This window comes from Petaurus breviceps, unplaced genomic scaffold (genome assembly GCF_028583685.1).
Source record: "Petaurus breviceps papuanus isolate PSGF00001 unplaced genomic scaffold, PetGlider_PUasm1.0 90925, whole genome shotgun sequence".
Classification (NCBI taxonomy): Eukaryota; Metazoa; Chordata; class Mammalia; order Diprotodontia; family Petauridae; genus Petaurus; species Petaurus breviceps.
The window spans coordinates 16,254,365-16,279,366 of NW_027187380.1; the positions used below are offsets into that span (position 1 = coordinate 16,254,365).

Here is a 25,002-nt window from a genome sequence, read left to right on the forward strand (position 1 = left end):
TAAAATTGTCATTTTTATTATATTAGCTCGACCCAGCCACGATTACTTGATGTCTTTCCAATTAGTTAGATCTGACTTTATTTGTGTGAAAAGTCTTTTGTAGTTGTCTTCATATAGGTCTTGGGTTTGTTTTGGCAGGTAGATGCCCAAATATTTTATAATGTCTACAATAACTTTAAATGGGATTTCTCTTTCTATCTGTTGCTGTTGAATTTCATTAGAAATATACAGGAATGCCAAGGATTTATGTGAGTTTATTTTATATCCTGCAACTTTGCCAAATTTATTTATTGTCTCAAGTAGTTTTTTATTTGATTCTCTAGGATTCTCTAAGTACATCATCATATCATCTGCAAAGAGTGATGGCTTGGTCTCTTCTTTGCCTAATTTGATTCCTGTGATTTCTTTTTCTTCTCTAATTGTTACTGCTAACATTTCTAGTACCAGATTGAATAGGAGGGGTGATAGTGGACATCCTTGTTTCACCCCTGATCTTATTGGAAATGCTTCTAGCTTCTCCCCTTTACATATAATGCTTGCTGATGGCTTTAAATAGATGCTATTTATTATTTTAAGGAAGGCTCCATATATTCCTATACTTTCTAGTGTTTTTAATAGGAATGGATGTTGTATTTTGGCAACAGCCTTTTCTACATCTATTGAGATAATCATGTGATTTTTGCTAGTTTTATTGTTGATATGATCAATTATATTGATGGTTTTCCTAATATTAAACCGTCCTTGCATTCCTGGACTAAATCCTACCTGATCAAAGTGTATTATTCTTGTGATAAGTTGCTGTAGTCTTTTTGCTAATACTTTATTTTAAAATTTTGCATCTATATTCATAAGGGAGATAGGTCTATAATTTTCTTACTCTGTTTTATCTCTTCCTGATTTATGTATCAGTACCATATTTGTGTTATAAAAAGAATTTTGTAGGACTCCTTCTTCATTGATTTTCCCAAATAGTTTGTAGAGTATTGCAATCAATTGTTCTTTAAATGTTTGATAGAATTCACTAATAAATCCATCTGGCCTTGGAGATTTTTTCCTAGGGAGTTCACTCTTTCTTTTTTTGAGATGGGGTTATTTAAGTAATTTACTTCCTCTTCAGTTAATCTGGGCAACTTATATTTTTGTAAATATTCATCCATTTCACTAAGATTATCAAATTTATGTGCATAAAACTGGGCAAAATAATTTCTAATTATTGTTTTAATTTCCTCTTCATTGATGGTAGGTTCACCCTTTTCATTTTTGATACTCATAATTTGGTTTTCTTCTTTCTTTTTTTATCATATTGACTAAGGGTCTATCAATTTTATTGGTTTTTTTTTTTCATAAAACCAGCTCTTAGTTTTATTTATTAATTCAATAGTTTTCTTAATTTCAATTTTATTAATCTCTCCTTTGGTTTTCAGTATTTCTAATTTAGTATTTAATTGGGGATTTTCAATTTGTTTTTTTTTTCTAGCTTTTTCAATTGCATGCCCAATTCACTGACCTCTCTTTTCTCTAATTTATTCATGTAGGCATTCAGGGATATAAAACTTCCCCTAAGAACTGCCTTTGCTACATCCCGCAAATTTTGGTATGTTGTCTCATTGTCGTCATTCTCTTGAATGAAGTTACTGATTGTTTCTATTATTTCTTGTTTGATCCACTCATTCTTTAGGATTACATTGTTTAGTTTCCAATTAGTTTTTAGTCTGTCTTTCCATGGCCCTTTATTGCATATGATTTTTATCGCATCATGATCTGAGAATGATGCATTTATTATTTCTGCCTTTCTGCACTGAATTGTGAGGTTTTTATGTCCTAATACATGGTCAATTTTTGTGTATGTGCCATGTACTGAAGAGAAGAAAGTATATTCCTTTTTATCCTCGTTCAGTTTTCTCCAGAGATCTATCATACCTACCCTCTCTAAAATTCTATTCACCTCCTTAACTTCTTTCTTGTTTATTTTGAGGTTGGATTTATCAGGTTCAGAGAGGGAGAGATTAAGGTCTTCCACCAGTATAGTTTTGCTATCCATTTCTTCCTCTAATTCCCTTACCTTCTCCTCTAGGAATTTGGATGCTATACCACTTGGTGCATATATGTTAAGTAATGATATTGCTTCATTCTCGATGGTGCCTTTTAGCAGGATATAGTTTCCTTCCTTATCTCTTTTAAGTAGATCAATTTTTGCTTTTGCTTGATCTGAGATAAGGATCGCTACCCTTGGTTTTTTTACTTTAGCTGAGGCATGATATGTTTTACTCCAGCCTTTTACCTTTACCCTGTGTGTATCCCTCTGTTTCAGATGTGTTTCTTGTAAACAGAATATTGTAAGATTATGATTTTTAATCCATTCTGCTATCCACCTCTGTTTTATGGGAGAGTTCATTCCATTCACATTCACAGTTATGATTATTATCTGTTTCTTTCCCTCGATCCTATTCCCTCCCCTGTTAATGCTTATATTTTTTCTCTCCTTCTCCCTTCCCCTCCTTAATAGTTTTCCTTTTGACTACCACCTCCCTGAGTATTCCCTTATCAACCCCCTCTCTTTTCCTCCCCTTCTGCCTTGCTTCTTCCCTCCCTTCTAACCACCCCTCCCCCCTGTCTTTCATAGCCCTTTCCTCTCCTACTGCCTGTAGGATATTTTTATACTTAATGAACTATGTTATTTCTTCTTCGCACTAAGAGTGACAGGAACAAATCTTATGTGAAGCTCCTCTCCCTCCCCTCTTTCCCTCTATTATGGTACGTTTTGGGTCTCTTCTCCATAGAGTCCTATGCTTAACTGGTTGTGTTATTCCCTCCTTTCACCAGAACCAATGCAGGAAAAGCCCATATAATACTCATCTCCCTCCCTTCTTTTCCTCTGCTATATTGTTTTCATGCCTCTTTGTGTGGCATAATTTACTTTTTTCCACTTCATTCATTCCTCTTCTTCCATTGCAGTCCCTTTGTAGCCCTTAATAAGATTTTTTAATCGTCATTTTGTGTAATTTATACTCATACCCTCTACTTGTTTATAGACAGTTTGCTCTTATGAAATAACAGTGTGTGTGTTTTCCTTGTTTACCTTTCTATGTCACTCTTGCATCTGGAGGTTGAATTTTCCATTGAGCTCTGGCTTTTTCATCAGGAAGGTCTGAAAATCTGTTATATCGTTGAATGACCATCTCTTTGCCTGGAAGAATATGCTCATTCTCGCTGGGTAGATGATCCTTGGTTGTAACCTGAGCTCTTTTGCCTTCTGGAAAATTGTATTCCACTGCCTCTGATCTTTCAGTGTAGAGGCTGCCAAATCCTGTGCGATCCTCACTGTGGTCCCTCAATATTTGGATTGTTTCTTTCTGGCCACTTGAAATATTTTCTCTTTTACCTGATAGTTCTTGATTTTGGCCACAACATTTCGAGGACTTTTCAGTTTGGGATCTCTTTCAGTAGGTATCTGGTGGATTCTCTAGATTTCTATTTTACCTTCAGGTTCTAGTATCTCAGGGCAATTTTCCTCAGTGAGCTCTTGGAGAGTGTTGTCCAGGCTCATTTTTTCATTATGATTTTCTGGTAGGCCTATGATTCTCAGATTATCTCTCCTGGATCTGTTTTCCAGGTCAGTTATTTTTCCATTGAGCTATTTTACCTCTTTTTCTAATTTTTCATTCTTTTTTTTTTTAACTAATTCTTTGTTCCTCATAGAGCTATTTGCTTCAATTTGGTTGATTCTAGTTTTTAGCAAATGATTTTCCTCAGTTAGTTTTTGGAGCTCCTTTTCCCTATCATTAACTTTTCTTTTTAAGGAGCTGTTTTCTTGATTATAATGTTTTTCTAATTTTGCAATTTTGATTTTAAAAGAATTGTTCATTTTGTCTTCTCTCGCATTTGGTTTTCAAAGATCCTTTTGATTTCATCTAGGAGAGCTTTCTGTGCTTGGGACCTGTTCCCTGTTGATGTTTCAGCTGTGGGTGTGGAGTCAACATTGTCTCCCTCTGAGTGTGGTTCCTCCCTCTGAGGATAGTAGGACTCCATTGACTTTGTAGTCTTCTTTCTTCCCATTTTGTGGCAGGGCATTAGCCATGCCCTTCCTCTAGGGTTCCCAAGCCTTTACTGTTTAGGGTTTTGCCCCAAGGCTATAATTAGTATGTTTTCAGTGTCAGAGGGGGGGTTTGGCATAGCCTGAGATCACTCTGCCATTCTGGTCCTTGGAGGTCCTGATATGGGCTTTTTAAATTTCTGGGCTATGGAGTGGTAGTCCCAGTTGTATTTGCTGTCCCAGACAAGGGCCCTGCATTTGATTCTTACCTTGCTCTTTCCAGTCCCAGCCCTTTGGTGATAGGCCTGGTAGTGGCTCTTGTGGTTGGTGGGATGACTTGCCCCCCCTCGTTGATCAGGCCTCCTCCCAGCCTGCCTCTGCCTTCCTGGCCTGCCTCTCATGACTTTTATATCTTAAAGGAAAAAAAAATTAAGGAAGAAAAACAACAAATACCATGTACTTTTCATCTGTGGCTTATCTCATTAGTCTCTTTATCCTCTCTTTTTTTTTTTCTTGTTTTCTTTACAGAAAATGTTGTTCTGCTTTAGCCTGGGTACCCCTCTGTGGCCTTTCTACAGGGGGAGGAAGTTTATGTGTTTATTCAGAGTCAATGACCTAACCTAAAGCTTTACTAAATAATAAATATGCCACAGGACGACAGCAATCCCATTTTCTAAGGTTTTGGCTCTGTATTTCTGTGAGCCTTGCAGCAGTCTACTCCCTGTTGTCTATACATTTGAAATAGATTACCAGAAGGGAGTGAAGAAGGAATAAGGAGGTGGAAGAGGGGAAAAAAAGAGAGCTTTACAGCTTTGCACAGAAGCATTTTAAATGTTTTTCACCTGGGCATTCAGAAACTGCTGGTTAATGTAGCAGAATTGCAATGTCATGAGCTCCAGAGGACAATGCAAGTACTCTAGGAAGATGTTCCCATGATTCCTCACCCTGTGGGATGGAAAACAGGATCAGGCCCACTACATGGTGAGGAAACAACTTTCAATGGTCAGATGTTTTATACAACAGCCTCATAATTGTTCTTCTTGCTTCCTGTTTCTCCTTTCTCCAACGTAGGCTTCATACAGCTGGTAAGTTGATATTCACAAAATCTAGAGCTGACCTTTTTTTTGTTGTTCAATCATTTCACTCCTGACCAACTCTTTGTGGCCCCATTTTTGGTTTTCTTTGGAAAGATACTGGAATGCTTTTGGAGTTTCTTTCTCCAGCTCATTTTGTAGATAAGGAAACTGAGGCAAGTGACTTGCTCAAGGTCACACAGCTAGTAGTACATGTCTGAGGCTGGATTTGAACTTAGGAAGAGGAGGCTTCCTGTCTTTAGACCCAGAACTCTATGCACTGTGGCACCAACTAGCTGCCCCAGCAGTGACCATTTTACTTCCTTGTCAAAAAATCTCCAGAGATGGGGCAGGGCCAAGAAGGCAGAGTAAAAGCAGGGACTTGCTTGAGCTCTCCCCTAAATCCTTCCAAATACTTGTAAAAAGTTGCTCTAAACAAATTCTAGAGCAGTAGAACTGACAAAATGACAAAGTGAAACAAATCTCCAGCCCAAGACAGCCTGGGAGCAGAGCACAGTCGAGTGTGGGCCATGCCTGCATAGATGGGGTGGAGCAGGCCTCAGGGGACTGAATCATTGGCAGCTGTGGTGGATTCCAGACTTTGTGGCCCACAAATGCCAAAGACAGCACTGAAGGTCAGTGGGAAAACTCTGTAGGACCTGGATGAGAGAGGAGTGAGATCTGGCCCCAGTCCCAGGTGGCTGTGGCAGTGGTAATGGCAGCAGCAGCAGCAGTGGTAGCTGCTTCCAGATTGTGATAGTAATTGCAATTAAAGATTCCCCTGTATTGGCTTGGTTTTCAAATTGATTGTGTTAAAACCCAGAGCTTGTTAATCCCACCTGTGGGATGGACTTGTTGATGTGAAAGGAGAGTCCTGAACTGGGAGGAGGGTAGATTTGGAGAGACAAGGGAGAGGCAGAGGAGTTTTTTGGAAGCAGCACCCATGTGGAGGCAGAGAGAGAGACTGAGAAGGATTGCTGGGGCCACTTTGAATCGCCCTGGACATTTGAGACCTGCCCCCTGAGCTGCCAAGGACTGAGGAGACATGGCTGTTTTGCTGGTACTTTGTCTGTCTGTTTTCATGTTGTTTTGCCAGATTTGTCCACTGGTGAAAGACAGTCCTGTTGTTGAAGAAGTCCTGGAACCTGGCTTTTGGTTAAGAGGCCCTGAGACTGTCCTGCAGACAGAGAGTGAATACTGTTCACTGGTGAAGGGCAGTGCTGTTGTTGCAGGGGTCTGGAGACTGTCCTGCAGACAGAGTGAATACTGTCCACTGGTGAAGGGCAGTGCTGTTGTTGCAGGGGTCTGGAGACTGTCCTGCAGACAGAGTGAATACTGTCCACTGGTGAAGGACAGTGCTGTTGTTGCAGGGGTCTGGGAGCCTTTCTGTTGGTTCAGAAGCCCTGAAGAAGGATTTTCTTGTTGTATGTTTACAGAAATCCTGGGAGAGGGTTTTGCTAATGTTTTCAGGGGTTCTAGGACTGTTCTACAGACAGAGGATGAATTAATGAAGGGACTGGCAATGTATCTTGTGGCCTTGCTAAGCCTTGTCTCCCCAGGAACTAAGATTGCTGAGAACTTGCCTGGTGTCAAGATGAAGAAAAGACCTCCATCTGGGTATTAAGTGCTGTGTTTAAACTTGATGTAACTCTGGGGTAGATTGAATTGTGATCCAGGGGTGGGGAACTTTTGACCTTTCTGTGCTCTGTGATTGAACAAATGAAGATACTTTACTTATGTTTGGAAACTAATCTCCATTTGAGAAGAGGGGCTTTGTGGTAGACTAAATGAAGGTATAGCCTAGGGGTGGAGAAGTATTTAGACCAGGGACTTTGTAATTGATTGAATGATTGGAAGGTCCTGGGGTGGGGTAGTACTTGGAGATTATTTAATCACACTTAGTAAATGCTGTATTTTGAATGATGTCATGTTTTGACCTCTGTTCTTGGTTTGTCACTGAATAAAATGGAGAGCACCTATGCTGGTATTTTGAACCTTGGGAAGTTGCCTTTCCTTGGCGTTACAGTACACAGAGCTCCTGCCCCACAGACGGTATGGTGAGCAAGCAACTGATCAGAGGAGGATTGCAAGGATCTCTTTGCTGGAGCTGAGACAGGATTTGCCCTGCTTGGATCTGGGTCACAGTGCTGGGTGGCAGTCCTGGGGTGAGGAGAAACTCTGGTACAGTGGAACTAGTGGTACAGTAGAGAGGGAATCCTCTTCAGAGTTCCAAACAGAAAAGAGTGCTTGTGGTCACTCACAGATCAGAGCACAGACTAGGAAAGGCATAAATACCTCTCCTTTGATCATACCACCTTGGAAGAAATGAACATTTATAGACCCCTAGAAGTATTTCTGAAAACAGCTGCACAAAACCTTTGAAGCTTTGGACAATACACACACCCCCATTGGAAGCAGAGTCCTACCTTTGCAAAGTTAGAAAGTTAAGTATTTGACTGGGAAAACAAGCAAACAGTATAAAAAAACCTCAGACTATAGAATCTTACTTTGGTGGCAAAGAAGATCAAAGTGTACAACGAAAAGAAGACAACAAAATCAAAGCTCCTACATCAAAAGCCTCCAAGAAAAATATGAATTAGTCATGGAATAATTCAAATAGGATTTTGAAAATCAGGTAAGAGAAGTAGAGGAAAAACTGGGAAGAGAAATGAGCGTGATTCAAGAAAATCATGAAAAAGGAATCAACAGCTTTCTAAATGAGATCCAAAAAAATACTGAAGAAAATAACACCTTAAAAAATAGACTAACCCAAATGCCAAAGGAGTTCCAAAAAAACAATGAGGAGAAGAATGCCTTAAAAAGAAGATTTGGCCACCTGGAAAAGGAGGTCCAAAAGCTCACTAAAGAAAATAATTCCTTAAAAATTAGAATGGAGCAAATGGAAGCTAATGACTTTATGAGAAATCAAAAAATTATAATACAAAACCAAAATAGTGAAAAAAATAGAAGACAATGTGAAATACCTCATTGGAAAAACAACTGACCTGGAAAATAGATCCATGAGAGATAATGTAAAAATTATTGGACTACCTGAAAGCTTTGATCAAAAAAAGAGCCTAGACATTATTTTTCAAGAAATTCTCAAGGAAAACAGCCCTAATATTCTAGAACCAGAGAATAAAATAGAAATTGAAAGAATTCACCAATTGCCTTTTAGAAAAGATCCCAAAAGGAAAACTTCTAGGAACATTATAGCCAAATTCCAGAGTTCCCAGGCCAAGGAGAAAATATTGTAAGCAGCCAGAAAGAAACAGTTCAAGTATTGTAGAAACACAGTCAGCAGGTTCTACATTAAGGGATAAAAGGGCTTGGAATATGTTATTCTGGAGGTCAGAGGTGCTAGGATTAAAACCAAGAATCACCTACCCAACAAAACTGAGTATAATACTTCAGAGGAAAAAATGGATATTCAGTGAAATAGAGGACTTTCAAGCATTCTTGATAAAAAGACCAGAGCTGAGTAGAAAATTTGACTTTCAAATACAAGACTCAAGAGAAGCATGAAAAGGTAAACAAGAAAGAGAAATCATAAGGTACTTATTACATTCTTACATGGAAAGATGATATTTGTAACTCATGAAACCTTTCTCAGTATTTGGAGAGTTGGAGGGAATATATATATATGTATATGTATATATGTATGTATTTATACATATATATACACACATACATACATACACACAGAGGGTGAGGGCACAGGGTAAGTTGAATATGAAAGAATGATACCTAAAAATAAAATTAAGGTGTAAGAGAGGAACATATTGAGAGAAGAAGAAAGGGAGAGATAGAATGGGGTAAATTATCTCACATAAAAGAGGCAAGAAAGAGCTTTTACAATGGAGGGGAAGAGCGGGGAGGTGAGAAGGAATGAGTGAACCTTACTCTCATCGGATTTGGTTTCAGGAGGCAATGACATATATGCTGAATTGGGTATCTTATCCTATGAGAAAGTAGGGGGAAGGGGATAAGAGGGGGGGAGATAATAGAAGGGAGGGCAGTTTGGGGGAGAGGGTCATCAGAAGCAAACACTTGAAAAGGGACAGAGTTAAAGGAGAAAATAGAATAAATGGGGGGCAGGATAGGATGGAGGGAAATATAGTTAGTCTTTCACAATATGACTATTATGGAATTGTTTTGCATAATTACACATGTATAATCTATTGAATTGCTTGCCCTCTCAATGAGGGTGGGTGGGGAGGGAAGAAGGGAGAGACTTTGGAACTCAAAATTTTAAAAACAAATGTTAAAAATTGTTTTTAAATGCAAGTGGGAAATAAGTTATATAGGCAGTAGGGTATAGAAATTTATCTTGCCCTATAAGAAAGCAAGGGGAAAGGGGATGGGGGTGGGGTGATAAAAGTGAGGGCAAACTGGGGAAAGGAGTAATCAGAATGCTTGCCATCTTCAGGTTGGGGGAAGGGGACTGGGGAGAAAATTTGGAACTCAAAATCTTGTGGAAATGAATGTTGGAAACTAAAAATAAAGAAATTAATTAAAAAAGAGAAAATTTAGCAATTAACTCTTTTTTTTTTAAGGCAATCAGGGTTAAGTGGCTTGGCCAGGGTAACATACCTAGCTTGTAAATATGTGAGGACAGATTTAAACTCAAATCTTCCTTATTCCAGTACCAGTACTCTGTCCACTGTACCACCTAGTTGCCCCTACTCTTATTGGCCTGTTCAAGCTGGCTGTGGCAGACCTCTGATTATCATTGGTGTATAAGGTGGATTGGTAATAGATAAAGAACACTGCATTTGGAGTTGTAGGATCATCTAATTCAAATTGTAGGGAACCTAGGAAATTATTTTAGTTAAAACTCACTACCCATATAATAGCAAAGTGAGACCCTGACCAGATTAAAATGTAATTAAGAAATTTTTATCAAAATAAATAAAAATACAGTATAACATAAAAAATAATCTGCTGTGACTTCACATTGTATAAAGGATGAAGCCCTTTATGATTGTGTGTGTGTATATATGTGTATGCATGTATATATATAATGATTATATATGTGATTATATATGCCTCTCACTCCCTACTTTTACAGCTGATTTCCATATTCTTACATTCTTCATTCTAGTTAAACGGGCCTGTTAGCATTCCCCATGCATCACATTCTGTGTCACAAGCCTGTGCCTTTTGTATAGGTTGTCCCGAATGTCTAGACTCTAGAATACGCACCTTCTTTACCTGTGCCTTCCTTCAAAGCTCAGCTCAACTATTACCTCCCCTATGAGGCCTTTCTTGATCTCTCATTTGGTGTATTCTGTACTTCTTGGAACTACTTTGAATATCCTGTATATTTTAAAAAATCTATATATGTGTCTTCCCCCTTGTCCCCTACCCTGCCCCTGTATTTGATTTTTGTTTTTGTATCCCCAGAGCCTAGCACATGGTAGAGACTTAATATTTTTTTCTTTGAACTGAAATGGAAGAATAAGAACATGAACTCCTATCATGGTGACCTCACTTATGAGTATTATATGAGATCACAAATGTTAGACTACTTTGCAAAGTTAAGTACTCTGTAGGAGCATCTGTCAGGGTTGGTATCATAGAGTCGGAGATACAGAAACGACTGTTAGATGAGGGCTGAGATATTGAGAGGGAATTCTTATTTAGGGACTTTTTGGTTACTAATGTGCAAGCCAGAGTTAAGTTATATATTCTATACATACATGTGTGTGTATGTGCATGTATATATACTTACTACAGTTCCTTGTAAAGCAATGAATTCACCACCATGCTCTGTAATCCAGGTATTTTATGATGAATCAAAAAAAACCGCTTGGATTAGTTTCATGTAATAGTGCTGTTGCAGTTCCTCCCCCCCGCTCTTTTTAGTTAAACATTTTCAGGAGGTAGAAAACATCCCTCAGTTCACACAATCTCCTGTGATGTGATTACTGTTGTAAGGTCAAAAATGAAGACTGCTTATGGATATAGTTCTTGGACTATACTTCTATATTTTCCTTTTAACAAGTGAAAAGTCCTATACTTAGGCTATACAAGTAATAGGGTAGAGGAGATATGCTTATATAATAGTTCAATTTGTCTAGCCTCAGGAAAAAGCACATTTGTGTCTAAACCCCCTGCAGCCTGGCTTCTGATCATATCATTCAACAGAAACCACTTTTTCAAAAATCACCACTGATCTCTTCATTGCCAAATCATGCCAAGTCTTTGCTCATTCCTCATCTTTCCTGACCTCTCTACAACCTTCCCTTCGGAATATTCTCTTATCTAAGTTTTTATGACCCTGCTTTTTGCTAGTGATCTCTTTTTCTCAGTCCCCTTCATTGGATCTTCTTCTAGGTTATGTATGCCCACGGGCTGTGGGCGTTGCCAAGGCTCTGTCCCTGGCACTCTTTTGTTCTTCTATACTATCTCATTTGTTGATCTTAGCAGTGATGTAGATCACCTATGTGGTCAATTATCATCTCTATGCAGATGATCCTCAGATCTGTGTATTTAGTCTCTTTTTGGGGGGAAGGGGGATGTGAGGCAGTGAGATTAAGTGACTTGCCCAAGGTTGCACAAGTTAGTAAGTGTTAAGTGTCTGAGGCCGTATTTTTTTTTTTTTGCCTTTTGGGGGGCAATTGGGGTTAAGTAACTTGCCCAAGGTTACACGGCTAGTATTTTTGTGTGGGTGTTAAGTGTCTCAGGCCAGAACTGAACTCGGGTCCTCCTGACTCCGGGGTCAGCGCTTTACTCACTGCACCACCTAGCCGCCCCAATAATACTTTTTAAATTTTATATTGCTCTTTATGGTTTGCAGAGTATTTCTTCACTGCAGTCCTGTGAGACAGGTAGAACAAATATTATTATCCCTATTTTACAAATAAGGAAAATGAGACTCAGAGGAGTTCACTGGTTTACTAAAAGTCACAGAAAATTGGGGGGCAACTTGGAGGCCCTGGAGTCAGGAAGACCTGAGTTCAAATCCAGTCTCAGACACGTACTAGCTTTGTGACCCTGGGCAAGTCACTTACCCCCCACTGCCTCCAAAAAACAAAAAGAAGGCCAGCGAAAAGAAAGTGAATTACTCAGTTGAGGAGCTCTTTCTTCTTGCACTAGCTTTGTGACCCTGGGCAAGTGACTTAATCCCCATTGCCTCCAAAAACCAAGAACAGCAGCAAAAAGAAAGTGAATTGCCCAGTTGAGGAGCTCTTTCTTCTTGTAGGAGGTTACAAGAATTGAGTCCTTACTGATGAGGGGGAGTGTCTGAGAGTTACCATCAGCAACATTTTTATAATTCCTCAAGGCCCTAGTGATCGCCCAACTAGTGATAAAATTAAAGCAGGGTTTAATGCTAGCTGTACAGAAACAAGGGGATCTCTCCCACAGGCCTCCTTGCCTCTGGCTTTCATTCACTGCCCCAGTAAATAACAGATTTAGTGCTTATGGATGCTACAAGAGTCTCTGTTGGAATGAAGTCATTCTCTTTTCATATCCTACCCCTGGTTAAGCATCTATCACATTATAAAAAGAAAGAAAACAACAGGAGGGCAATCAGCTGATGTCTTCTCATAATGAAACATGCCTTTATTGCAGCAATGACTTCTTAAATGCCTGCATAAGAGATGGAGAATTAGAAATAATTAAAACATATAAACAACCCAAGAAATGAGAATATATTGCATGTAGCATTTGGCACCAACACCACCTGGTTTGGGAGTTGTTGGACAGTCTCTATGAGGCAGGGACTTGGTGAATTCTCAAGTTCCTTCCTACATCTGTGGTTCTGTCTAGTTTTTAGGTAGTCCAGAGACATCCTGACAGGTTCTCTGACAGGATCGCAGGTGTGATCCCCATTGGAGTGGTGAAAGCATTCCTAAGGCACCCTGGGGGGATGCTCCAGGGGACTTCTGAGCTTCAGGGGGAGCAGCCTTCAAAGCTGCCAGGCTTTGGGGGAAAGCTCACAAAGCAATCATAGAACTTGGCTTTCAGAGCCAGGAAGGCAATTGTTTAGCAGAGCATCTAATTTGGGAGTTAATGGAGGTGCTGCTGCCCTTATTAAACAGCATCAGGGAAAGTAATAAGGAGAATAATGGAGCAGCCAATGTTACACAAATGGAAAGAAAATAAATGATGGATTTAGACAAACCATTACTTGGAAAGAAAGAAATGAAAGAATAATCTTAATCCTCTAGTACAGAGGTTCTTAACCTGGCATCCACAAGAGGTCTGTTTTGACAGATAGAATTCAGGTCTGTGAACTTGGATAGGGAAAAAATTACATTTTTATTTCAATATAATTGATCTCCTTTGTAGTCCCAAGTATTTTATTTTATGTGTTCAAAAACATTATTCTGAGAAGGGTCCCATAGGTTTCATCAGACTGCTGAAGGAATGACCTCAGAAGATCAGGGTAAAAGGCCCTGCTCTAAGGTCATTAAAACTGAGACTTGTAAGGAAGTCATAGACTTTCAATCTTCACAGATATATTTTGTGAAATTCTGTTATGAAAGATATTATCCACTGGTTAAGAAGGCAAAGTAAATTGGTTAATGGATTTTTTTCCATAAATGGTTGCATTTCTGTGGCTAGATCATAAAATACCCCTAATTTTCATGTTTTAATTGAAATAAAATGTAATTTTTTTTAATATGTTAGGTGCTCATTTTATTTTGCTTTTTGGAGGGCATTTGGGGTTAAGTGACTTGCCCAAGGTCACACAGCTAGGTATTTGTGTGTGTGTATGTTGTGTCAGAGGCCGGATTTGAACTCAGGTCCTCCTGACTCCAGGGCCGGTGCTCTACTCACTGCACCACCTAGCCGCCCTAAAATATCATTTTTATTCATAAATATTTCTGTCTAAGTTAGAATTGAAGGAGTGTAGCAGCAAGCACCCCAGCACCCCCAGGGTCGCTGCCAACAAGGTTCTTGGATCTGCTTTGATAAAGGAAAGCACCTCAAAATGGGTTAACAAGCTTACTTTAATCAGTCAAATATGTATCGTTTACCTAGTTCAGGGGAAAAGGTCAGCACTCTGAACTTGAGTATACAGACAGAATTATCAAGAACAAACAGATCAAGTAGACAGGTTTCCAAAACTGTCCAACCCATTACATCCACACCAAATCAACATCTGGGTTTTTCAAAGGGGGTGGGGGGGGGCCTCTCAACAACCAACGGCTTCCCAGAGTCTCATCTGATCAAATCACAGAACACTTCTCAAAGTGAGCCCCCAAAACAAAGCCTGACATCAGGGCTTATATAGCCTTCTCCTGGCTCAGAGAATGTAACAACCTTATTGACTCACTGGCCAATCAAGAAGTATCTACTGAAAAACAAGCCTCCCACCCCAGGCTCCAGGTGCACTTTAACCTAGGGGCAGGGAAGATCTTTAAAATTTACATTTGCATTACAAAGAGTAAAAAAAAAAATGTACTGCCTTTTTCATTTGAAGCTGATGGTATGGTGGAAAAAGCATGGGGATGAGAATCAGAGAATCTGGACTGGAAATCCTAGTTCTGTTGCCTTTGGGACCCTGAGCCATTAATTTCCAGACTTCAGTTACTTAATCTGTGAAATGAAGGGCACTGGGGTAGCTTCTCTCAGGTCCCTTTCTTCTCCGTGTCCTGTGATCCTAGGATACAAACCTTCATCAGACCATATGCTTTGTGGAGTTACTTGAGAAATGAAGATGGGTCGCCCTGAGCCATCTACAGTGTCTTGCTCTCTCCTTTATCCCCGCCCCTTTGTGATGACTGTATTAATTTCTAAAATGGTAGGCCATTATTTAGAGCAGGAACATTGAGCACGAGACTCCCTGGTGCAGCTAGATCAGATTACAATGTCATTAGGAAATATTTACCAAAAATACACATACATAATTTTAACATTTGGTTTCCATAGGGATCCTTATGTATGATTTTCCTGGCCCCCATTTCTATTTAAGTTTGATACTGTTGGTTTGGAGTACTGGCTTTGTCTCAGGTATAGAATAAAACCCACCCAGGTGGGTTATAGGACCCATAATCCTAGCTTTATTAGTACTAAATAATAGAATCAGCCAGTTACAGATAGGGTAGAAGGGTAAACCTTCATTCTAGTGTTCTAGCAGAGTAGAATCACAAGTTTTCTGAAATATTGTCTGTAGCTAATGTAAAAATTCTCACATAGTGCCATTGTTTCCTTCTTTGTTCAGGAGCCATTGTTCAGATTTTTTACTCTCTTGATCTCATGAAAAATGCAAAGGTCACTGCCATTTATAATATTATTCTTGGTATCCCTGCAGAGGTACTTTAGGAACTAAATAGCATAACGAACATGCCTTATAAAGAATCTGTATTGTAGTGAATGAATAGTGTTATAGTGAGATTTTGTTGGTGTAAGCTCCGTGAATCTGTTAGTGTTCCCTCCATTAGGTACTGGGGTCAAGTCAACAAATATTTATTAAATCTTATTTTGTAGCAGGCGCTGTGCTAAATAAATAAGCTCTAAGGAGATAAAGAAAGGCAAAAATAGTCCCTGCCTTCTAGGAGCTCACAATAATGGGGGACACAACATACAGACATCTATGTGCATACAAGATATATACAAGTGTAAATTGGAGATGATTTCAGAGGGAAGTCACAAACATTAATGGGGCCAGGGAACACTTCTTGTAAAAGGTGAGATTTTAGTAGAAGGATGCTAGGAACACCAGGAGGTAGGTTCCTTGAACTTGTTATTTTACATCTGGGTAAAGAATAGATGGGAACAGGGGAAAAACTGCAAGCAGGAAGACTCTCATTAGATATTATTGTAGTCCAAGGAAGACATAATGAGACTTAGAATGAGGATGTTTGGTCAAATGAATGGCGAAGAGGGGACAGATTTGAGATATATCGTGGTAGAACCAGCAACACAGTAATTAATTGATTATTGAGGATTGGGAAGATGGGAGAGACAAAGATGAATGATATTGAGTTTGGGATGAAGTGCAATATTAGATGGAATGATGATCAATTCAAGTTTTGGACATGTTGAGTTTAAAGTACTTGTGGGGCATTATAGGCACTTGGATATGTGAGAACTGGTGCTCATGGGAGAGATTGTTATTTGAAAGTTATCTTCAAAGAGAGAAGAAGAGAAGCATGGTCTAAAACAGAGCCTTACAGTAGGAGATGGATGATGTATCAGCAAAGGATGATGAAAAAGAAAAAAGTAGAAGAAAAAAGAGAAGAGCAGTATCGTGGAGTCCAAGAGAGGAGAGAGTATCTAAGAGGAAGAGGTGGTAAACAGTATCAAAGATGTGAGATAGAATCAGGACAGATGATGTGAACTTAGTATTTAAAATATTGTTATTTCTGTGCCATTCTATGTCCAAGGCAAAGTCACTAAGCAAAACCAGGAAAACTATATACAGTGGCCCCAAGTCAATCAATTGGTAGACATTTATTAAACTTCTGCGCCAGGCACTATGCCAGCCTCTGGGGATGGAAAAGACAGTCCTTGCTCTCTACAAGTTTCGATTTTGGGGGGAGACAACATGCAAACAAATATATACAAAGCAAACTATCTATAGGATAAATAGGAAGTAATTGACAGAGGGAAGGCACTTGAATTAAGAGGGGTTGGGAAAGGCTTCTGGTAAAAAAAAGAGATTTTAATTGAGACTTAAAGGGAGGTCAGTAGGAAGAGCAGGGGAGGGAGAACATTTCAGAATGGGGGAGAGAAAATGCCCAGAGCCAAGATATGGAGTGTCTTGTTCATGGAATGGCCAGGGTTCCAGATTGCAGAATATGTTGGGGAGTAGTTAGCTTTAAGAAAATTGGGAAGGTAAGAGGGAGCTAAATTTTGAAGGGCTTTGAATGCCAAACAGCATTTTGTATCTGATTCTAGAGGCAATAGGAGTTAATTGAGTAGGGAGGTGACATGGTCAGACCTTCACTTTAGGAAAATCATTTTAATAGATAAATGGAAGATGGATTGGAGTGGGGAGAGACTTGCCTAAATGGAAAGAATAATAAACAACAAAATTATCCAGACTCAATGCTGCATAATTATAGTGACCCCCAAAGAAGAATGATCAGATAATGTTGTTGGTTTCAGTTGTGTCTGACTCTTTGTGTCCATTTGGGATTTTCTTGGCAAAGATACTGGAGTGGTTTGTCATTTCCTTCTCCAGCTCATTTGACAGATGAGGTAACTGAGGTAAACAGGGTTAAATGACTTGCCCAGGGTCACACAACTAGGAAGATGAGTCTGTCTGACTCCAGGCCTGGCACTCTTTGTTCCACTAAGCTGCCCCTGTCAGATAATACCTCCTCCCTTATTTGCTAAGATTGGGGACCACTGTATATAGCAGAAGAGGTTTTTTAAAAAACTATTTAGGTTAGTGTTGCCGAAGTTTTTCTTAATTTTTTCCCTTCTTTACGTAAGGGATGGCTCTCTGAAAAAGGTTACAGGAGGGATAAAATGGAAATTGTAGGTAAACAACAAGAGATATATAATTAAAATATCTCTTAAGGCATCTAGGTGGTGCAGTGGATAGAGTTCCAGGCCTGAAGTTAGGAAGACCTGAGTTCAGATTTGACCTCAGAGACTTACTAGATTGTGACCCTGGGCAAGTCAGTTAACCCACCTTGCCTCAGTTTCCTCATCTGTCAAATGAACTGGAGAAGGAAATGGCACACCACTCCAGCATCTTTGCCAAGAAAACCCCAAATGGGGTTGCAAAGAGTTGAATGTGACTGAAATGACTGAACAACAAAAATGTCTCATTGGTAACCTTGGAGAGAGTAGTTTCAATGAAATGGTACAATCAGAAGACTAATTATAAGGCACTAATGGGAGATTCAGTAGAAGCATTGAGAGAAGATAACTCTTTTTAGGATTTTGGAAGGAAAAAGAAAGAGAGGTCTATAGGTTGGTAGACTGAGCAAATGGCAGGGTTAAATGAAAATTATTTTATGAATGGGGGAGAGGAAGACCTCCCATACTTTGTGGGTATCAGGGAGGTAAACTGTAGAAAGGGAAAGAATGAAGATGAGAGGGAAGGAATGTTTGGTGGCTTAGTCCCATAGAGGAGATAGGGGACTGGATCTCGGGCACAAATAGGGGAGGTTGACCTCAAAAACAAAAAGGGATTCTTCCTTCTCAAAGGCTAGAGCAAAGTGCAAAGGGGAGAACAAGTCAGTGACAGAATCTGTCACTATCCAGACTTAAAACTTACAGTTTAAAACTTAAAGTTGAGTTTAGTTCAGTTACATTTTAAAATATATGACTTCAATCACTGTGTCAGGATTCCTATTTTTACAAGCATGATTATTATTCCCACTGAATTTTCCTATATCAAAATAATGGGAATCAGCAGAAAACGAATAAAGGCATGCCCCAAACATACCTCATTCTTCCATATTTCAATAACTACTTCCCATTCTTCCTACACACACACATAGAATTATAGACAACTCTCTGTTATTTATACAAACATATATATGAAATTCAGAGATTACCCAAACAGTTTATTTTCACAAAGACAATCAATGCCCTCCCCAAATAAAGCAGTAATATCACCAAAGAGCTAGTGGTAGAAGTAGACTCATGCAGAATTTACCTCCTTTTTCCATTGTTGCCATCCAAAAGAAGGGAGGAAGCAAAACAATAGATTTGGGGGATAGCAGGATCAAATGAAGAATTATGGATATGGAGAAACTTCACATGTTTTTTAGGCAGAAAGCATGAAACCAGCAGAAATGGAGAGATAGAATATGAGAGGGAGGGAAGGAATGACTGATGGGACAGTCTCTTCAAGGAGATAAGTAGAGACTGGACCAAGGCACAAATAGAGTTGATATCAACAAGGAAAAGGGATGTCTTTTTCTTAAAGACTGACCCAAAGAAGGAGGGGAGAAGACATAGCAGGTAACAAGTCAGTTGCAGAACAAAGAATGATCCAGATTTTAAGACCTAAAATCCATTTAAACATTGACTTCAGTCACTGAATCAGTTTTCCTATTTTTACAGGCATAATTATTGTTCCCAGGTGAATTTTCCTGCATTGAAATAATGGGAATCAGCAAAGAGAAAGTTTTCAAATGAGAGATTCTTCTCCTAAACTAGAAACCATTTCTATCAGCAAATCTGGGGAAGGTGTTTGAAAATGATTTATGCATTTATGCCTCCTCACAATACCACATAAATGCATGCCCCAAATACACCTTTTTGTCAACCACACATGCATAGCTTATCATTCCTCTTACATACATGCAGAATTACAGGCAACCCTGTTACTTTGGAGAAAACCATATTTGCAATTCAAAGGTAACCCAAGTAGCTCATTTCTACAGAGTCAGTTTCCTCTGCAAACAAACCTACTAGTGTATCACAAGAGCTATTGGTCCTTCCAGACCAGTTTGTTAGGAATTTACCTTCCCACTGTTGCCACCCAGATGAAAAGAGGAAAAGGAGGAAGAGAGGCAAGTGGCTTTCCAGGAACTCATGTTGCCAAGTGTCAGTAACTAGTCCCTAAGTATTTCTGACATCTTACAGGGGAAGAGAACAAACATTCATTAAGCACCTATTATGTTTCAGGCACTGCGCCAAGCACTTTACAAATATGATCTCATTTGATCCTCACAACAGCCCTGGGAAGTGGGTGCTATTATTGTCTCCATCTTAGAGTTGAGGAAACTGAGGCAGACAGGTTAAATGACTTGTGCAAGGTCCCACAGCTAGTCTGAGGCAGGATTTCAACTCAGGTGGTCCTGACTCCAGGCCCAGCTCCCTGTGCTCTGTGGTGCCACCTAGCTTCCTTATGTTATATAGCACCAATATTTGTACCTGTTGGTGTCTCCTAAATATTATTCTGATGCTTGGCCAGAAACCAACAACATTACCTATGACTACCTTAGGCTGCTGGTCTTTGAATTTCCTTGTATGTAAGAGGAATTTCAAATATGACTACCCTAGGCTGCTGATCCTCACCAATACCTCATTTTCAGGTCCAAGGCAGTCTTCCAAGATCTGACCCTGAGTCTGCTACTCAGTCAATTCAGTGATTCTCTATTGCCTGTAGGATAAAATATTAACTTCTCTATATGGCTTTTCAAACCCTTCACAGTCTGGCTCCAGCCCATCTTTCCAGCCTTTGTGGACAGTATTCCTCTGCTGTGGTCTGCAGACTAATCACACTGACCTTCTCTTTGTTCCTTACAAGTGATGCTCTCTGCCTCCCAGCTCCATGCCTTTGTCCTGGCTCTCCCTGGAATGCCCTTCTTCTTTACTGCTTCCTCATGGACTCTCTTCCTTTAAGAGTCAGCTCAAGCACCAGCTTTTTTAGGAAGCTTTTTCTGATCCTGCCAATTGCTAGTATGCCCTTTTCCCTAAGTACCTTGTATTTAACTACTTTGTCTTTAATTTCTTTATATTATGTATATCCTTATATCATTACTTGCTATCACCTCCATTGCATTTGTGGTCATTCAGTCAATAAGCATTTATGAAGTACCTAGTATGTGCCAGGCAGGGTATACAAAGGAAGGCAAAAGACAGACCCTGCCTTCAGGGAGCTTCCAGTCTAATAAAGAAGACAACATGCAAACAACTATTTATAAACAAGCTCTATACTGGATAAGTAGGGAGTAAATCAACAAAGGGAAGGCACAAGCATTAAGAAGGCTTGGGAAACATTCTGTAGAAGATGGAATTTTAGCTGGGAACTGAAGGAAGCCAAAGAAATCAGGGGTAGAAATGAGGAGGGAGAAGCATTCTAGGCATGGGATGTATCCCCAGTGCCTAGCACAGTGCCTTGTACATAGTTTGATATTTAATAAATAGTTGTTGCTTGCTTGCCCATTGAGGGAAGGGACTGTGTTCGACTTCTGTCTTTTTATCCCATATGTGTAGTAACATGGAGGATTACGTGCATAGCAGACACTCAGTAAATGATATTGATTATTCACTTATTGATAACACATTGACTTTGGTGCTTTTTATTTCAGGGTATGGCTGAGAACTCCCAAATGGCCCTCATGCTGAGCTTTGACCACAAATCAATGAAGGAGAAAGTCAATGCTGAATTTCCCCTGCCTTTCCATGAGAATGAACTTTCTATCCGGATAGGTAGAACTGGACTTCATTCAGGCAAGTTTTTCGACCTAACCACGCTCCTCCTGAATTGCTCAGTCAATTTTCTAGACAGGGACTTGGTTACTGTAAGAGTGATTGTAGGAAATTCGCATTTTTTATCTGGCCTTACCAAGTGAGGTAACAAGTGGTCTCATAGACATAGCACCATGGTACTAGTTGAACTGAATAGGTATAGTTATTCAAAGAGTAGGCATGGTCCTAAGTAAGCATTGTGTCTCTCATTAGCATATGGTATTTTAAAATGTCTGTTCCTCATCAAAAGATGACTCTGAATTACTGAGAAGAGGAGATCAGGAGCTAGGAGGCTGCTAGTCATAGGTTTCAGAAAGGATAAACTGATCTGGGCTCCCAGCCTTTAAAGTCCGGTGATGACTCAACATGATGTTAGGTTGGGTTGGTGGGGGTTGTCTGCCCTCATGACTAAAAACATGAGAAAGTTGAGAGTATCCAAAGTTGAGAAGCAGGGAGAGATGACAGGGAATTAGTTCTATGCATAAGGAACATTAAACAAAGACTTGGTGTTTGAATTCCTTGGGTTGGACTGAACTTGTTTTGCTCAGCCCCAACCATGTCGAGTCATTCCAGGGAGGGGAATAAAGGGGAAGGGGAAACTAAGGGACCCTTTTAAAATTACATTGCGGTTAGAGAAAATTCTCATATTTTGGTCTTGGAGTAAGTCTTCTAAAGTGCAGATCCTCCAATACCTTTCATGCCCTGCGACTGAGAAAGTATGACAAGCACAAAATTTCAGAACTAAACTTGTAATACACTGTCCCATTTCTGTAGCTTCCTCCCAAGATGGTAAAGGATGTGTAAATCTTAAAGTTTTTTTTTTGTGTGTGACATTCTTTCTTGTGGTCTTATTTGGGAAAACATGATTTTTTTTTTCTGCTAATTAACTGAATAAAGACCGAGAAAAACTTCAATATGCTGAGCATGTCCATAATCCTGGCTTCATCTAAGCAGTTAATCAGTCCATCCAAAAGCATTTATTAGATGCCTGCTATTTGCCAGGAACTACAGGTGCAAGTCCAGAGAATGAGACAATCAATCCCTCTATGGTAGGAGTCTCCATTCCATTGTTGGGGGGGGGGGGAAGGAGGAGATAAAATGTATCTAGCAAATATATGCAGCCTCAGTACAAAGTAGTTAAAATGTAACATAGTTTGAGAGGGAACATTAACAGTTGGGATCAGGAGGAGATGGACCCCTTGATTAAGAGATTCCAAAATAACTCCTATGTTTATATTCATCAAACATCATTTACTGAGTGCTTTATCCTCCTCTTGGAGTCTTTGTGGGTAAGCAGCTCCCCTCCCTTTTTTTTTTTTTTTTTTTTGGCTCTGAGGCTCTACTTTTCATTGTTCATTGCTTGGGCTTGAGTCTGTTCTCCTTTGTACAATGATGTGGCCTGATTTAACTACACCATTCCCAGCCCATTTGAAGGTATGAGCTTATTGTTATCTTAGATGGACATCTTAGTACTTGAAAAGGAAATGGATGCACTTGTCTTCTTTTTTTTTTTTTTAAAGATTCCGTTCATACTCTACCACTATTTTCCATGCCAAACCACTTTTGCCTAGTGTCCTTTCCCCTGGCTCACTCCAGTCTTGACTTGCCGTCTTTTCTTCTTCAGAGCATTTCTAGCCACATTTTCCCACTCAGTGCTTGTTTGTATCCTTGATTTCTCCCTTCCCCTCCTCCCATCCCCCCACCATCTTCGTGCCTTATTCCATCCCACTCTCACTCTGCTTCACATGTATTACTATTCTCTCTATGCACAGCATTCCTTCCTCTTCAGCACTACAGTCTCCATGCCCTCTATTACACATATACCAGAACTAGATGGCTCATAAGTGCAGTCCTGAGTCAGGATAACCCCTTCATGATGAGGGATGGCTCACAATAGGTTCAGAAGGAACTCTGATCTTATCTAAGACCAGAAAACCTGCGATTCAGTCTTGAAAGAATTCAGTAGGCCCAGGCTAACTTGGAGTCAGAGTTGTAAAAGTTTATTGTACACTTTACAGCAGGCAAGGGTCCTTAGGCTGTACAGCAGGCAAAAGTCCTTTAGAGGACCTGCAACCTTAAAGGGGTACAATTATGATTTTTATAGGGTAATCCATAATAGAACCTGTGCCAATTATGCTAACTAGGTGATTAAGGGTGAGATTAGGGAGGACTTAAGGTGGGGGCAGTGTTTAAAGGAACATGCATTTTTGATGTAACTGCCCAGGCCTATTGCCCATGATTCACTGGGGAAAAGCCCAAGGTGGGGCTACCTAGAGGTGTGGTTTTAGGCTTGAAACGTCACTAAGGCTGAGAGCCAAGATGGCGGAGTAGAAGCAGGACCTTCCCGCTGCTCTTGCTTCCACCTTCCCCAATCCATGTAAAAAGGGGATTCTAAACAAACTTTGGAGCTGCAGAACCCACAAAATGACACAGAGAATCTAACCTCCCGCTGAGGACAGCCAGGCAGGCCAGCAGGAATCGTCCAGCACTGCACTCTGGGAGCCAAGCCCAGCACCATGCCAAGGCTTTAGCCCCAGGGCAGGCCTGACCAGCTGCTGGCCAGAGGGACTCCAGATCAGCAGGAGCTGTGGCTGTTTCTAGATTTATCAACACACAGATGTGAAAGACAAAGTGAGAGGTCAGTGCAGTCTGGACTTTGGGACCAGTAAGTGGGAGTGCATGGCTTTTGCCCCCAGGGCGAGAAGCCACCGAGGCACAGCCAGGCAGTGCCTCGTGGCAGCTTCAGATCCTGGCCTGCAGAGTGTAGGGCAACTAAGCACCAGTCTGAGGGGTAATTGCTCTTGCTTTAACCTGCTTGTATCTGGATTGCAGTCTAGGGTTGAGGTCCTGGGGTGTATGTCCAGCTTGCCAGAGCGTATGGAGACCTCAGAGAGGGTACCCATCTAATACCTCTAGCAACTGGGAAAACCCCAGCATTTGGGACGAAATCTCCCCTGTCTGGTGGCAGAGTCCTACTGTGGCAAAAAGCCCAGGGGTCAAGTGACTGAGGGGTGACATGACCAGGCATAGGAAACAAAGCAGACAGAAGATTCCAACATTAGACTCCTATTTTGGGGACAAAAAGGAGCAAAGCATGGAACAGGAGGAAGACAGTGAAGTCAGAACTCCTGCACCAAAAGCTTCAAAGGAAAATACGAGCTGATTACAGGCCATAGAGGACCTTAAGAAGCAGATAAGAGAAGTAGAGGAAAAATTGGGAAGAGAAATGAGAACAATGCAAGAAAATTATGAAATGAAAGTCAACAGCCTGACTGAGGGAAATAACACTTTAAAAAACAGAATGACTCAAATGGCAAAAGAGGCTCAAAAAGGCAATGAGGAGAAGAATGCCTTAAAAAGCCCAATTTGCCAGATGGAAAAAGAATCTCAAAAGCTCAATGAGGAGAATCATGGCTTCAGAATTAGACTGGAGCAAATGGAAGCTAATGACTTTATGAGAAATCAAGATGCTATTAAACACATCCAAACAAATGAAAGAACAGAAGGCAATGTGAAATATCTCATGGGAAAAACCACTGACCTGGAAAACAGATCCAGGAGAGATAATTTAAACATTATTGGAAAGCCATGGTCAAAGTAAGAACCTAGAAATCATCCTCCAGGAAGTTATCAAAGAAAACTGCTGTGATGTTTTAGAACCAGAGGGCAAAATAGAGGTTGAAAGAATCCACCGATCTCCTCCTGAAAAAGATCCCAAAAAGAAAACTCCTAGGAATATTATAGCCAGGTTCCGGAATTCCCAGATTAAGGAGAGAA

At 40.1% G+C, this 25,002-nt stretch overlaps 1 protein-coding gene across 5 annotated transcripts in view; it reads left to right on the forward strand.

Moving 5' to 3' along the window:
* Positions 1-25,002, forward strand: part of SLC39A11 (solute carrier family 39 member 11) — a 564,681-nt gene that overhangs the window by 167,525 nt on the left and 372,154 nt on the right. For all 5 annotated transcript variants that reach the window (XM_069076522.1, XM_069076526.1, XM_069076524.1 and 2 more), the window contains one exon: positions 21,066-21,207. In XM_069076522.1, the coding sequence (XP_068932623.1) occupies positions 21,066-21,207 (142 nt within the window). The remainder of the gene's footprint in view (positions 1-21,065; positions 21,208-25,002) is intronic.